This window comes from Tyto alba, unplaced genomic scaffold, assembly GCF_018691265.1.
Source record: "Tyto alba isolate M040663 unplaced genomic scaffold, T.alba_DEE_v4.0 Super-Scaffold_21, whole genome shotgun sequence".
Taxonomy (NCBI): Eukaryota; Metazoa; Chordata; class Aves; order Strigiformes; family Tytonidae; genus Tyto; species Tyto alba.
The window spans coordinates 13,221,086-13,235,568 of NW_024881295.1; the positions used below are offsets into that span (position 1 = coordinate 13,221,086).

The 14,483-nt window shown below is 35.0% G+C and overlaps 1 protein-coding gene across 1 annotated transcript in view; it reads left to right on the plus strand.

The window, feature by feature from the left end:
- PLCZ1 (phospholipase C zeta 1) overlaps window positions 1-14,483 on the plus strand; it is a 57,406-nt gene that overhangs the window by 31,311 nt on the left and 11,612 nt on the right. The window contains exons 7-9 of the mRNA XM_032986411.2: window positions 722-952; window positions 3,187-3,343; window positions 4,948-5,064. Coding sequence (XP_032842302.1) covers window positions 722-952; window positions 3,187-3,343; window positions 4,948-5,064 — 505 coding nt within the window. The remainder of the gene's footprint in view (window positions 1-721; window positions 953-3,186; window positions 3,344-4,947; window positions 5,065-14,483) is intronic.

Sequence of the window (14,483 nt, forward strand, 5' to 3'; positions counted from 1 at the left end):
TCATAGGATTCAGGTGCATAGATGAAAGCCTTCTTATTAGAAATGATAACACTGAATTATTTTTTTTCCTACATTCTATACTATAGAAGTTGAAACATGCCTATTTAAAAATAGAGAAACTGCTTAGGGAACAAATTACAAAACTCTGTTAATTTCCTGACCAGGTAATATCATCATGAGGATCCACTGTATAATGACATCACAATAAAAGTTTTAATTTGGTATGCTAGACAGATGTGTGCAAATACACTAATCAAACAGAGTTAAAACTTTCCAGCAGCTGCAATGATAGCTAAAGAAAATATTTCAAATTAATATTGGATACATGTCTATAAGTCTATATATAAAAATTAATTCATGCATAGTAGAAAAATATACCTCCTATGTTTTACCTGCACATCCCCCCTGACACTTACTTAACTTCCTACCTTAATCTGACTCACAGTTCCAGCATCTGTGTTTCTGTGTGGTGGAGATCCCTTTTTCCTGTCATGGAGTTAGATATTCAGATTCTGTTGTATACTTTGATCCCCAGATTCTGATTATTTTACTTGTTTATGATTTCTGCCTCACCAATATCTATCTTCACTTCCTTGTGTTACCTCACTTCATTATACTTAATAAACAGCTTTGAATGTGTGTTAAACAATACTTAGATATGAAAACTTACAATTAATCCATACATAATTCTAGTTACTACTCTTTAACCTCTTTTCTACAGGCATTAAAATTCAAAATTCTGATAAAAAATAAAAAAGTCGGAACAATTGAGGAAGGTTTGCTCAGGAGAAATCTTGACAGTCATGGTGAGACAGGAGAAATTTCTGACTCTGAAAATATATCTGAAGATGATGATGAGACTGATGAAAAAGCCCCTCTTTACCCAAAGAGTCATTCCATAAAGAGAAAAAATGAACGTAGATCTTCACCCCCACCTCGAAAAAAGCCAAAGGTAACTTTTTTCTCAATTGAATTTAGAAAACACATAGATATATGCCACATTTTTAAAAAAAAAATATTATCTGAAAATAGAGATTAAATTTAAAAGCTGGGCTCTAAAATTACCTAGAGCAACATATTTTGAAATAATATGGTTTATCTTAATTTTCAGAGTTTTCTTGATTTTTACAAGACAGTCCAAACCGGAGCATATTTAGTATCCAACTAAAAAACAGCCCATCCTTGTGCTTCCATCCTAAATTCTACCCGCATTTTTCATTTTCAAGTCTTCTGTTTATCCCAGGTGCTCAATACCACAACATAGTTAAGACAAAGTTGCCCAACTGTTTTGCTGGTCTCAAGGCTCTCCTGAAGCTATGCATGGAGAACACTCAGCAGTTCCGATGATGAAGGACAGAGTTAGCTATTTCTTCCTGCAGTCCACCAGTATATCTTGTAGATTTTGAAGAGTTCTCATTACCCTATTTGCTTCTGTTCTGGATTTATGCATGAAATTATGTATAGAGTTCTGGTTGCACTAAACCATTTTTAAGCACTTATAACAGAAAAGGTATTTTTACATTTATGATGTAGATACTTAACATTAAATATTATTTCTAAAATAGAGTAAAAATCAGATGTAATCTTCTTTTTGATAGTCAGATTGAATTTACTATTTTTTTTTAACCAAGTAGTAATTCTCTGCCATGGAAATCTGCTGCTCCATCAGGGTACAAACTGCTTTGTTCAAGTTCTTTAAGCAGGCAGGTAGCACCCAGTATCCAGTCACTTTTGCACATCATGCTCTGATTCTCTGAGTGCAGGTAAACTGGCAATGCTCCTCAGAGCTCATTGTTTTTGTTGAGAGTCAGTGTCTCTTCCTCTGTGTCTCCTCTCTAAGTGATTTGAAGGTCAAGATCTTTGCTTCTTTCTCTTTCCATTTGATATAGAGAGATAGGAAGGAAACATCCGGAGGAAGGTTGCAGTCCTCATTGAACAGGGAAGGTCAAATTTTCAGATAATAGGGTCACATATATTTGTACAGAATATATGCCAAATACATCCTGACCAACAGCAGCAACAACAGATGTCTGGTCATGTTTCATGGGCAGAAGAGAAAATGTTCTCTGGGGTTCCACTCTGTTGGAGTGGGAGTATACTCTATTGCTCTACTGGAAGGTGGGAGAACATTTTAATTCACACCCAAGATACCCCAGTGATGCTGTTTGCTTTGGCTGTATCACTGCCTTCAACATCCAGAGAGTTGTATTATTCAGGAGTTTTGTGACAGTACATTTCTATTCCTTCTCATGAAAAATAGCCTCAGAATAATTAATGCACTTGAACTTCGTCTAGTTTAAGAGCCATGAGCAGGCAATTCCCATTATTTTGTCAGATGAGAATTTACCTTCAAAAGCTTTAATGGAATGTAAACACTATTAACACCATCAGCTCTTTGCTGACTCCTACCACTGATTAGCTCACAAGTTCATGCTGAGTAAAATGAAGAGGTCTTGTAGTACCTCAGTTTAAGAGAAAAGATCCTAGTAAAATTTCAGTTGCTTCACTGTACAGCAGCCTTTGCCTTTGCTTGCTTTAGTAATGGAGCAAGACTAAACAAAGAATTTGGCCAGGTAACTTTCCATCTTAAGAAGAACAGAATTTTCCTAACTTCAGAGCACTGCTTGGAGGAATACACCTATGACTGATTTACTTGACATTGTAAAATATTCTCCTCTTATTCTACATTTTGTAGTTGAGTTTGTGCTGTTGATGTATAGATTCTCCTGTTTTGTTTTGTTTTGTTTTGTTTTTCCTCTAAGTATTTCCTACCAGTATATGTTTTCTAGTACTTTATGTATTTAAGAATATAAAGCTGGACATATATTTTAAATGAGTAATGTTAACAGCAATGAAAAATGATGTTAATTTACATACCATACTCAGAAGTAGGAAAATGATAAAGCCGTCCAACAGAATACTGTGCTAGGAAACACTGGAAACATCTCTCCATTCACCCTACAATTTCTGTGATGAACATAGAGACAATAACCTTAATTGTGTCTGACTGGGTCAACTCCCACTATCAAAAGTCATATCTTAAGCTCAAATATTCATTAATTGTGACACATTTTCCCATGCTTTATGCATTCAAAATGATAATTTCTTCATAATTGTTAATAGTAATGATGAAATATGTGATGGTGTGATTTTTTTTCTTCCATTATTTTATATGGTGATTATTAGATGAAGAAGATGAAAATTGCCATTGCATTGTCAGACCTTGTGATTTATACCAAATCTGAGAAGTTTGTGAGCTTTGAGCATTCCCTAGCTAATCAGAAGTGCTTTGAAAATAATTCAATTGGAGAGATTCGAGCACGAAAATTTGTGAAACATTCAGGTAATTTCTTTTGATTTAATCAGATAAAAGTTACAATGTTGCTATCATTCACTGCTTAGTTTAAAATTTTATTAAACATACTTTCAAGTTTTATTTGGTTGTTTTTATAACACTGGTTTAGAAATATCTTGTCATTTGCACTGCCTTTTTGCATTTCTGTTGGTTTTGTGAGGAAAAATGAAATTCAGATTTGTTTTAATTTCATGCATTTTTATAAGAACATATATTAACATAGTATACAAATGTATTAATACCGTTTGATTCATTGTTTCCTGCATCAAGTAATTTAGAAGTTACAGACAATACTTGAGAATGCATGGAATAGATTTCACATCCCACCCCATGTAGGGTGTTTAGTACTCACTGGAGCTGGGCATGCAGTACTCCTGGCTTTGATGATAACTGCACATAAGAGAATCGGCATTGACAGAATGAATAAACCATAGAGAGCAGTTTGCTCCATTGGACCAGACCTGTGAGACCAGCCAAGTCGGATTATTCAAAACTCATTCTGTGCTGGAGCGTCTCCAGTTGGTTCAGCCAATACAGTGCAGCCTCTGCTGTTTTAACTCCAGATGTCTGCCGACAGCCTTAAGGGAGTGTTAAGAACAGAGATCACTGACCATGACAATGAAGTCTGCCACAGGCCCATTCATTCAGAGCCAGCCCAGCTGCTACCCACCACTTTGTGGAGATGATTCAATGGTTGGTTAGAGGAATGTTGCTGAATGGCATCAAAGCAAGTAGGTTTTTGCCAGCTGTCCATAGCCAGTCCTCTCTGGTCCCTCTAGCAATCTAGTGAACTTAAAAGTAGTTTTACTAAAAAAAAAAAAAAAAAAAAAAGTGGTGGTGGGAGAATGGAAAAGATCAGAATGGTGACCCAGGAAATATAAAGCTTTCTGTTTAGTTACTAAACAGTAATAATGTAGATAGAAGTCATCTGAAGTTTTCCACATCTGTGTAGTTTATGCCTTTGTGGGAGGCAACACTACTAGGAGGAAGAAAATCAACTCACTTGAACAGTTAATATCATGTGAAGATAATAAAGGAACCAATTAAGGGTCCTTTAGAAATGCTCTGTTTTAAGATTATTCAGTCATTTTATTTAAACCTCTAAATATCATTCAATCTAAGATCATGTTGTGATGATTTTTGTCCTATTGGACTGTTAAAGAATGAGTGGGCTTTTTGATCAATTTCCTGTTTTGTGTCTTTTAATTTTCAATGAGAACACACTGTGCTTTAGTGGAAAAAACATATATTTACTTAACAAAGAGGTGAAGAAACAGAATATGTCCCTAAAGGAATGATTCTGCATTGTTGAACATTTAAAAAAAGTCTGCACTATACCCTATCGTATTCAAATATACACAAAATATTAAGGTTTTAAAATAGGATTTTAGCCACATCTCAGTGGCCCATATGCTAATGTTAACATGCATAAAAATGTCTTAAAATAGAAATAAATTGATATGATATACTCACTGTGTGGAAAAAAAAAAATTGCTAGATCAGTTTATTATATTTTTGTTATTATTTATTCAAATAAGATCTCTTTATTAATAAAGTTTTTCTTACCGATGTTTTATCATTCTGTTTTTTAGCTAAAGAGTTTGTTTCACATACTTCAAGATTCATTACAAGAATCTACCCCAAAGGAACAAGAACAAACTCCTCAAATTATAATCCACAAGAATTCTGGAATGTGGGGTGTCAAATGGGTATGTGCATTTGCAGAGACTGTTGCATTCCAGGGTTTGCAGAGACTATACAGATACAAGAGTTTTTAATTTTGATAGTATTATTTTGTGTTACATAAGTTACATATTTTCCCCCAATGGCATCTCTTATTTTGTGTTATCTAAATTTATCCTTCAATCTACATATTCCAGTAATTTTTCATCCCGGAATCCAGGAATTTTGATATATAATAAAGAAGGGGAATATTATTTTCAACTGTCTACTTCTGTAATTAGTTACAGTTAGGCCCTAACTAATTATCCCAAATATCCCAGTTTATTAATTTATTTAAAGGAATTTTTAAATGTTGCTATTGGATAACAAGATAAACACTAGTAAGAACAATATATTTTTAAACTTTGACACTTATTTTATATTACTCCTAGCCCTGAGACTAGACAAAGTATGGTTTTATCTTATGAAACAGTGTAGCAAAAGTACATATATAAACAAATTTCAACAGATAAAACAGAATTTTCTTCTTTTTCTTCATATATTTTCTGATTTTTTATCAATAATTGTATGCTATTTATCTGTGGGTGTCTGTAAGGACAGTCCAAATGATAATTTCTATTTTACTGCCTGTCTGTTTAGGCTGAAATGATTATGTTAACTATGTTACCTTATGTTTTGAGGTAAAAATGAGTGTGTTACGCATTAAACACTGTACTGCCAAGAAAAAGATTTTGCAATATACCATTCAAGATGATGAAAATAGATTACCTTCTTTTGCATGCTATATTAATCAAATTCCATAACCTCCATCCTTATTTGTCAGATGTGTTTAAAGCATAAATAGAGCATGTTTATAGGAGAAATTAGAATTGTAGTTCCTTTCATTTTTTTTCCCCTCCTTTTTTCTCTTTTTCTATTATTTCTCGTATTTTTAAAATTTCTTTTTCAGCTGAGGTCTAGCAATCCTTATAGCTACTTGTAGTTAGCAAGGGAATAGAAGCAGCTGCCTGTTTAACTAAAGGTGTGAATTGTTGGAATGTAATTGTATTTGCTGTTTCCTAAGGTTACCCTATTGCATTGAGTTAGAAGAGGTGATGAAGGGATATATATGTGTGATTTAGGAGCTTTTACACAGCAATGGAAGCCTCATCTGAAGGATCTGTGGGTTTTCAGTGGTTTTGTGCAATTGGAGTGGCACAGATGCAGGAGACGTGGGCACAGCAATTAATATTAGTGCCAAGAATTCCAAGATTATGGTATACTACTGCAAAGAAGCACTCAAATACTCCTGGTCAACAGGACTCTCCAGTGACTGTATAGATGCAATGCAGGTTAGCAACTTTATTCCCAGTCCAAAGCATGTTAGTTCCTTAATCAATGAAATAACAGTAATTTCTGTTAATTTCAAGTTAGATTTCAATTTGAAATTGTTTTAAATAAGCATGATTTCTGTACTCCACAGGCTTTGGAAAACCTCTCATCTGTAAGCACTTTCCCCTTTCTAATGGCTTTAGATGTAATCTTGACTTCATCTTTTTATTCTTCAGTTTAAAAGATTTTCAGTTACATAATACTTTTCTACATCCATCTGCTATACTTTCCTCAGCCTTAGGTAGAGAACATTTTTTTTTGCATGCACATACATATTCTGTCTTTTATTCCTATTCTATACCAAGGCCACCTGAGGGAGACTTTGGGGTGAGCAGGGCAGTTTGCTGTAGGCTCTCAGTTTTGAGAGGTGAAAGGTATGGTCTCACCTTGTTATATTACAATATGCATACAGAGATGGACGCAGATTTCACTTTGCTTGTAGGGCCCTGGAGCTTATGTGCTCCTTTGCTCCAGGTTTCCTTTTCCACTTGTTTCCTTTCTCAGCTCCCAAAACATCTTCTCTTTCAAGTTACCATCACAGAATTTTTTTAAAAAGTGTCCTACATCCAATCAATGATGCACATGCGTATTATGTATTGTTTAATCCCCTAATGTATCCCCAGCTACCCTCCTACAGTTATAGAACTTAGAAGGAGTATCACACCTCAGCTTTCACTGAGAGATCACTGTTCCCTTGTCTGTGGCCTTGACCACAAGTGGTGGAGGATGTGCCCAAGCCTAAATTTCTTACCATTTGCTGTCCCCACCCTGAGATATGCCACGCTGTCAGTGCCATACATTGAGGTAATGTGGGAAATAATGGGAAACTATGGAGACTGTGAATTTGGCCATTCAGTGCTGGCTGTTCTGTGGAAGAACTGAAATGTACTTAGATCCCCCACAATTCACTCATTGTTACAAATTCTGCTTCTCATCTTGACTGTTGTATCGAGGTATAGTTTTACAACTACAGTAGGAGTAAAAAAATCACTAGTTAGTATAAATTCTTTTTCTGTCTGTGCCATTATAAATGTTTATTTATAGTACAGATTTGGACTTGGGCTAGGCTGTTGCTGGAAGTATCTTTCAGTTACGATACCATTTGAAATATTCTGTCCTTGTGGTTAATCCTGACTTAGCTTGATGTCATTCTGTTACTAGATTATTTACCTGGGGTGGTGCACTCTCTGTATATTGTTTATATAGCTATTAAAAACTAGTAAGTTTGTTTCATGCTTAGAGGAAGTGCTGGCCAGAGGTCCTTAATTTAAAATTGAATTAATCTTTCAGGCTTATCATACTGCAGTTTTTCTAGTTTTCTTTCTAGCCTGTAAATCTCCACACTGATCTCTGCAAAGAATATCTATTTGTTAGGTCTCAAACAGGACTGAAGTCTTTCAAAATGACTACGTTGGCTGTTGACTCAGACTATACTATGATGAAAAATAATTCTAAACATTAGTATACAAAACATATGATTTTTACTGTGTAGGGACCTAGGGCCCCTTCCTGGAAGAATTAAAAATATGCAGGAAGTGGTTAGATCTGACTTCTTGGTCACATCATTTGCATCTTCATTTAAAGAAGCATTTTTCTCATGGGAATAGGCTGATTATAAGCAATTCTCCATATATATTATTTCTAAGCCATGTCAGATCTATTCTTGATTCCCTAATCTGTTTTTGATAACTCTTTGGCAGAAATATAACTGTGCTTCACAATGCAACTCCCAAAGATGCACTCAGTGAATCTTCTGCTGTTATCCTCCCACTGATTTAACACAGATTTTAAAATTTTTGTGTCTGTCCTGTGTCCATATAGCCCCCATACCCTCCCTGTCCCCCTGCCATTGCACCCTGCAACCCATTCACAGAAGTAATCCCTTCAGATCCTTTCTACCACTTTCCTAAAACTCATCACGGGACTCAAATTTCTCCAATGTCACCTATTCCCCTTCCTCAGCTCCTTTCAACCTCCCCACACCTGCTTCTCACTTACCTTTAAGATCCTCTAACATCCATAACTGTTCTGTCTGGGCAAAGAAAATACAGGTTCAAACCTACTTCTAATGTTCCCTGCCATGCCTCTGTATCATGTAAATGAGGAGAGTTGAGTTATTTCTTCACTTCCCTTAGAGACAGACCCAAACCAATGCTCTCTTCTGTACTTTGCCAGCAATTTTCTCTAAATTGTTTAGAAAATATTAACACGGAGGAGCCTGGCACTGAGGTAAAGCAGGATGAAATGTTCCAACAGGCTCGCGATTTGTTGGGGCTGAGAATGAGAATTATGTAATTGTGAAAAATCTAATTTCCAGAGGAAGGCAAGTTAAAAACCTCCGTTAAAAATACAGAGTTTCCACAAAATCACTTTTGGATATCACTGTGCACTCAGTGTCCATTCTGCAAATTGAGACTTGTAAGAACAGGATAGGTTTTGTGAACAAAGAAGTCTTATGGAGAAAAACTCCTACAATAACTTCTTATAGTCTGGGAAAATTAGTATGCCTCCTGCATACAACTGCAGCGTGGCACGGGAAAGAACTGGTTTGGCGTATCCATATCTCCTTTTTATTTAGTAAATAAAAGGGAATGTAAAGATCTATGCAGGGAAAGAAAATTCAGGACAGTTATTTAAATAAACAGATATAACTTGTATTATATTGACTGAGAAAAACAGAGGAAAAAAAAAAAAAACAAAGCAAAAGAAAACCTCTGTGAAAATAAAAATAGAAAGACTTAAATATCCTTTTGAATATGTCCTTTACTTGCTGTAGAAAACATTATCTATCTATCAAAGCTATTACTGGAATGACAAAAACATGTAATAAGTTATAGGAGAAAGCCATGGTATAGCAGGTACAGAATTTTGTTTTAGAAGAGGCTACGTAGAGCATATGTTTTCCAGAGCACTCATAAAAATTTATATGCTACTGTGAGGGTTCCACTACTTTTATGATGGACTTTTTCTTTTCATAGTTTTTGTTTTGGCCTGTGACATTGAAATGCAGCTTGGAAATTTTGTCATATCTCTTTCTTAGCTAAATCTTGTGTACAATAATATGACAAAAAACAATGCATAAAAAAATAAATGATAAAGAATTCTATAACTAGTTCTGATTTTAACCTCTGAGCTACTTAGGGAAAAGAAACCCTATTATATAGATCTTGATATGCCTCAATGGTGCAACATAAAATGACCATCAGGTCTGACTTTGCTTGGGTTCTAAGTGAGTGAAAATTTAAAGATGAGGCAGACATCAGAAAGCCTCATAAATAAACAAAGGACACAGGATCACTAATTTACTTTGGAATTTTCAGTTGTAGATTTCCTGTGAAACTGTATGTTCCTTTCTCACTGGACAAATGGCAAAACTGGAGACAAGAAGACTGGTTTATTTATTTATTTCTAAATAGATTATATTCAGTCATGGGAAGTTTAGATATTCTCACAAACGCACTGAACACTATATATTTTAGAACATGTGATGAAGTGTCAAACTTAGTAAAGGAATTTATGAAAAAAATTCAAGGAAAAACACAGTCTTCTATTAAAAGATAGTGGAATACTACTTTTTCTTATAGATTTAATTAGTTTTTCAGCTTGATAACTTTATATTCTTGGTTATTATTTTTACTGGAAATTTTTTTATAACACAACAAAAGTATGAAGCAAGCATTTTCTACAACATGGCTTTTTTTCTAAACAGCTAATGTGACACCTGAAGCAAACAGAATATTCATTACATTATAGCTCTGAATTGTTGCTTGAATTTCTAGTGAAATTTGTGAAGTAATATGCTTTAATATTTTTATTTTTATGTCCAGTTAGGTTATTAGAATATCTTAAAGCTCTTCACAGTATACATTATTGCAGTTAGGTAATAAGTGAGCACTCTTAATCTAGCATTGTGATCCCTAAAACTTTGCAGATTACAAGTCTAAATATTACCTATGACATGGAAAAAACTCACATACATTACAGCATTTCATCTTTCTTCATTCTGCATCTAAAAGACTAATAGTCTCCAGCCATTAAACAGAGCTTCAGTTATCTTTGCAAAATGGGCTCCAGATTTTGTCCCAAAATAAAACACTCTTTTTCTCAAAGGCAGGGAATGAGTCTGACACATCAGATACCTCATGGCAAAACCACTCCCAGGCGGTTCTGTACATCTATCCTTCCAGTCTAGAGCTGATTCTTTGTTTGGGCTTGCTGTGGTTTTTATCCCACAACTGACTCATGGAGAACATGCTATAAGAGAGGAAAGATTTCCTGCTAGCTCCCAAGCCAAGCAATGCACTGTAAGAATGTAATGAGAAAGCATCGAAAAGTGTTTCTTGGTTAGCCACTCCCTCTTCTTGAGGTTTCAAGCAGAAGACTAGTCATCATGGGTCAGCTGCAGAAAAGGCATGGGTGTCAATACCTATATTATTACTGTCTTCCTAATATAGTTTTAACGGTCTGAAAATTCTTCTGTAGGAATTGAAAACTAGATCTTGCACAACTGACATAAATCTTACTAAATACTGTTGAATAGTATGTGGTGGAAAGATAATACTAAGATGCCAAAGGAATGTGTTTATTATTTACAATGTCATGTAGTTGGAAAAAAATCCACAGCTGTAATAGGCCACATGGCCATCATGGTTTATTGAGCCCCAAATAAGTGTTGTTTTACCTCTTACTGTTTGCTACCATAAGTCAGCCCCAAGACCAATGAGATAGTTACTAGAATTGCAGATTCCGAATCTCATACTTAAAGAATAGACACATTTTTGGTTACGTTGTCCCTTCAACTTCATTGATTAGATCCTCACTACCTGTAGTGGGGCAGCTAGCTCATGCAGATATCTACAACTTAGGTGGGACAATATCACCCTTATGTATGAAGCTACCTGAATACACTCACCTTTTCTTTGGAATGGCTCCAAGGGCTGAGAGGTGTTTTGAATGAAAGTTTCATGTTTCACTTGCAGGAATGTCTCTAACTGCCAGGTTTATGACAAAGCTCTTGGGCTCTCTGGAGCCTGATTCTTTTTAGGCATTTTTCTTGGATGTGCATAATAGATACTGGAATTTCACTTAAAAGCAAAGAAACACAGAAATTCCATTTTATCATAAATTTTTACAGTTATCTTTACTAAACCCACAACTGCAGACAACAAATAGAATACTAACTAATTTTAAAGAAAGATAGAAAAAATTTCAGGGGCACAATTGTGCCTGAACTCCTTGATGGCCTTGTTCTAAACCCTGCATTAGAGACCCAGACTAAAACAGGAAAGAGAAGCTGATAATACACATTGTTCTGCCAAGAAGCACAAGGCAAGCATATTTTTAGAAATTGTTTTGGAAAAGTATCTGTTTCAGGTGTGAAATAAGTGAAACGACAACCAAAAGATGTTCCAATTTATACTGGAGTATAACTTTAAGACTGACAAATTAATTAAACAGCAAAAATCAATTTAGATTTTAGATTTGATATTTTATCAGAAATGCTTTAGGTACTTTTCCCATGAGAACCTCACAAGAGAGGATCCTTAATTGAAACTAGTTGCAGATATATTTGGACAATGGATGATTTTTAGACACCTGATGTATTTTTTTTTCTGGTAGAGCTACTTGTAATTAAGTAGGAATGTCAGCAATTATGAAGATTAGAATGATTGAATTCTTAACATTTCTAATGACAATGTCTTTAGAGCAACAATATTGAATTGGCTCAAAGACAATAAGGACAGACTGACTGCACATGATGAGAAAAGATTTGTGCATGTTACTCTGTTCTCAGAAGAACATTCCCTCTTACTACAGCAGAGTATTGTAAGTCATTCATGAATTAAGTTTCTGCAGAATAAGAGCATCCATTTCACAATGTGTCAGTGATAAGAAAAGCCAGAAATTATAATTAAGCTTAATAAAATTTTGAGTCTCTACAACTAAAGCCTTATTTCATTATGTAAGGAGAGGGAGAAAAAATACATACAATTTGACCAAATTTTTTGGTCAGAAAAAGAGGTAAGAGACAGTTTGTATGCCAGAATTTATACCAACCAATTAAGTCTGCTGTGTGTTGTAAGGGAATCAATTACTCTACACTTCTTTTTTTTTTTTTTTTTTCTCGTAGAAGTAAGTCTTTATTAATAAAGTTGCGGTGGGATCTCACCTATTCAGTGCCTTGTCAAGAGGGTTAAAAAGAGGGTTAAAGCTGCATAAATGTTTGAAAAACTTATAAAGCCCAAGGCAAAGAGGATGTGGAGGACACTTAAAATACTGACTTTGGACAGTATGTCCACAAGCTTGAATTAGCAAGCACCCAGAGACGGCAGTGGGGATCACAGTGACATGTGAAGACAGGCCCAGAGTAGCAGGTAATGCTCAGGCTCCGAGATGGCCAAAGAGGCTGCTGTAATTTGGCAGAGAGTCTTAATTATGCTGGAAGTCCTTCTAGTTTCTCAGATAGAACCAGAAGAATAGGGTGTTTAAAACCCACCATGTCCTACTATTTTTCCAGTTTATTTGTTCTAACCACTTGATGATAGAACACATTATCTTCCTTACATCTGCTTTTAGTAAGAAGGGTTTATAGAGTACTGTAGTATGCACTGGATTTCTTGTATACACACTCCAACAGACTGCATATTAGATTGAATAATATTTTCAATATATTAAAAGGGAAATATTATTTGTACTTGAGGATATTGTAATAGTTAATATATGCACAGGGCTTAGAAATTAGTGCTATAGTCATCATTCAGATGATGATGGTATTATATTTTAGTTTAATAGAATTTGTTTACCACAGATAAGAGATCAGTACACAACTGCCTACTGATATATGTAACAGGTGACAGGTTGCCATCATGTTACAGTTTATCCTTGCTTTAGATGTCTTAATTTGGTTTCAACATAATCTAATGAGTGAATATCCTCCCTTTTCATCCACATTTTGAGTCAATTCATACTCACTAAACATGCTCTTTATGCAGGCCATGGATTAAATTTTTAAAAAGCCACATACATCCCTTTGAAAAAGGTAATGTGGACTATCCAGTCACATAAGGACTTATGAAAATATTTCTATAAATTTGAGCTGTGATGGGTAAATTTGTGTGCAGCAGTAACCTGCATGTGGGAAGAAAGGGTAGCCAGTCAATGACCATCTGGGAGTGTTAATGTGGAATGAATGCAGTGTCTTCAAATCCAATCACATAAATCACCTCATAACCAATGACAAAATACACAAGATAATTAGTATATGGTCCTTTCATAGTATTTCCCAGTCTGTGTGGAATTCAGTTCAAATTTTGGATATCTAGGGCACAGAAAATGCATTGTATTCATTGTGAGCTGTCCATTTTAAGAACATAGACAACTGGGAAAAGCTGAGAGGATGGCAACAAGACTGATCAGAGGGTTGGAAGTGTGATCTATTATATCTTTTTAGACTCAAATGAGTGAAGTAAATCATGGAGATAGGAACATTGGCATTGAGTGCTTTTTGCATATGTTATTTTTGGAGATTATATAAAATTCAGACATTCTGAGATGGATTTTAAATGGCATAAAATGCAATTAAGTGACTTATTTTAAGGAAAATTGGTGACAAATGTGTGCTTATCCATTTTAAAATCTTCCCTTTTAAATGCAGAAAATATATTGAACCTTAGGGTTGTATTATAGCTAATTGAGCCAGGAAGCAAAGAATAAAAATTTAAAAATGACAGTTTAAAAGTCCTAATAGGAATATTAATTGAGAGGCGGCATCACAGACAAAAGACATGCAGTTTTCCTCCACTGCCTGCAAATCATAGTCACTTAGAAAGCTAAGAACTCCCTTTGGTTTTCAAAAGCTTTTGCCTTCAGTCTAAAAATCAATTATGTCCTAAATGGTAGTGCTTATGGAAGGTGCTGTATTTGAATGCTCAGACTGTGGCCAGTTCTGCAATTAGTTGTGGGACTGACTTCAGTTAACTGCTTGTGATACAGAGGTTTGGGATGAAATATACCCTTTATGCATAATTGATTGTCTCAACTTCTTGGAGCTAGGTTATTTCCTAACTTGCATTTG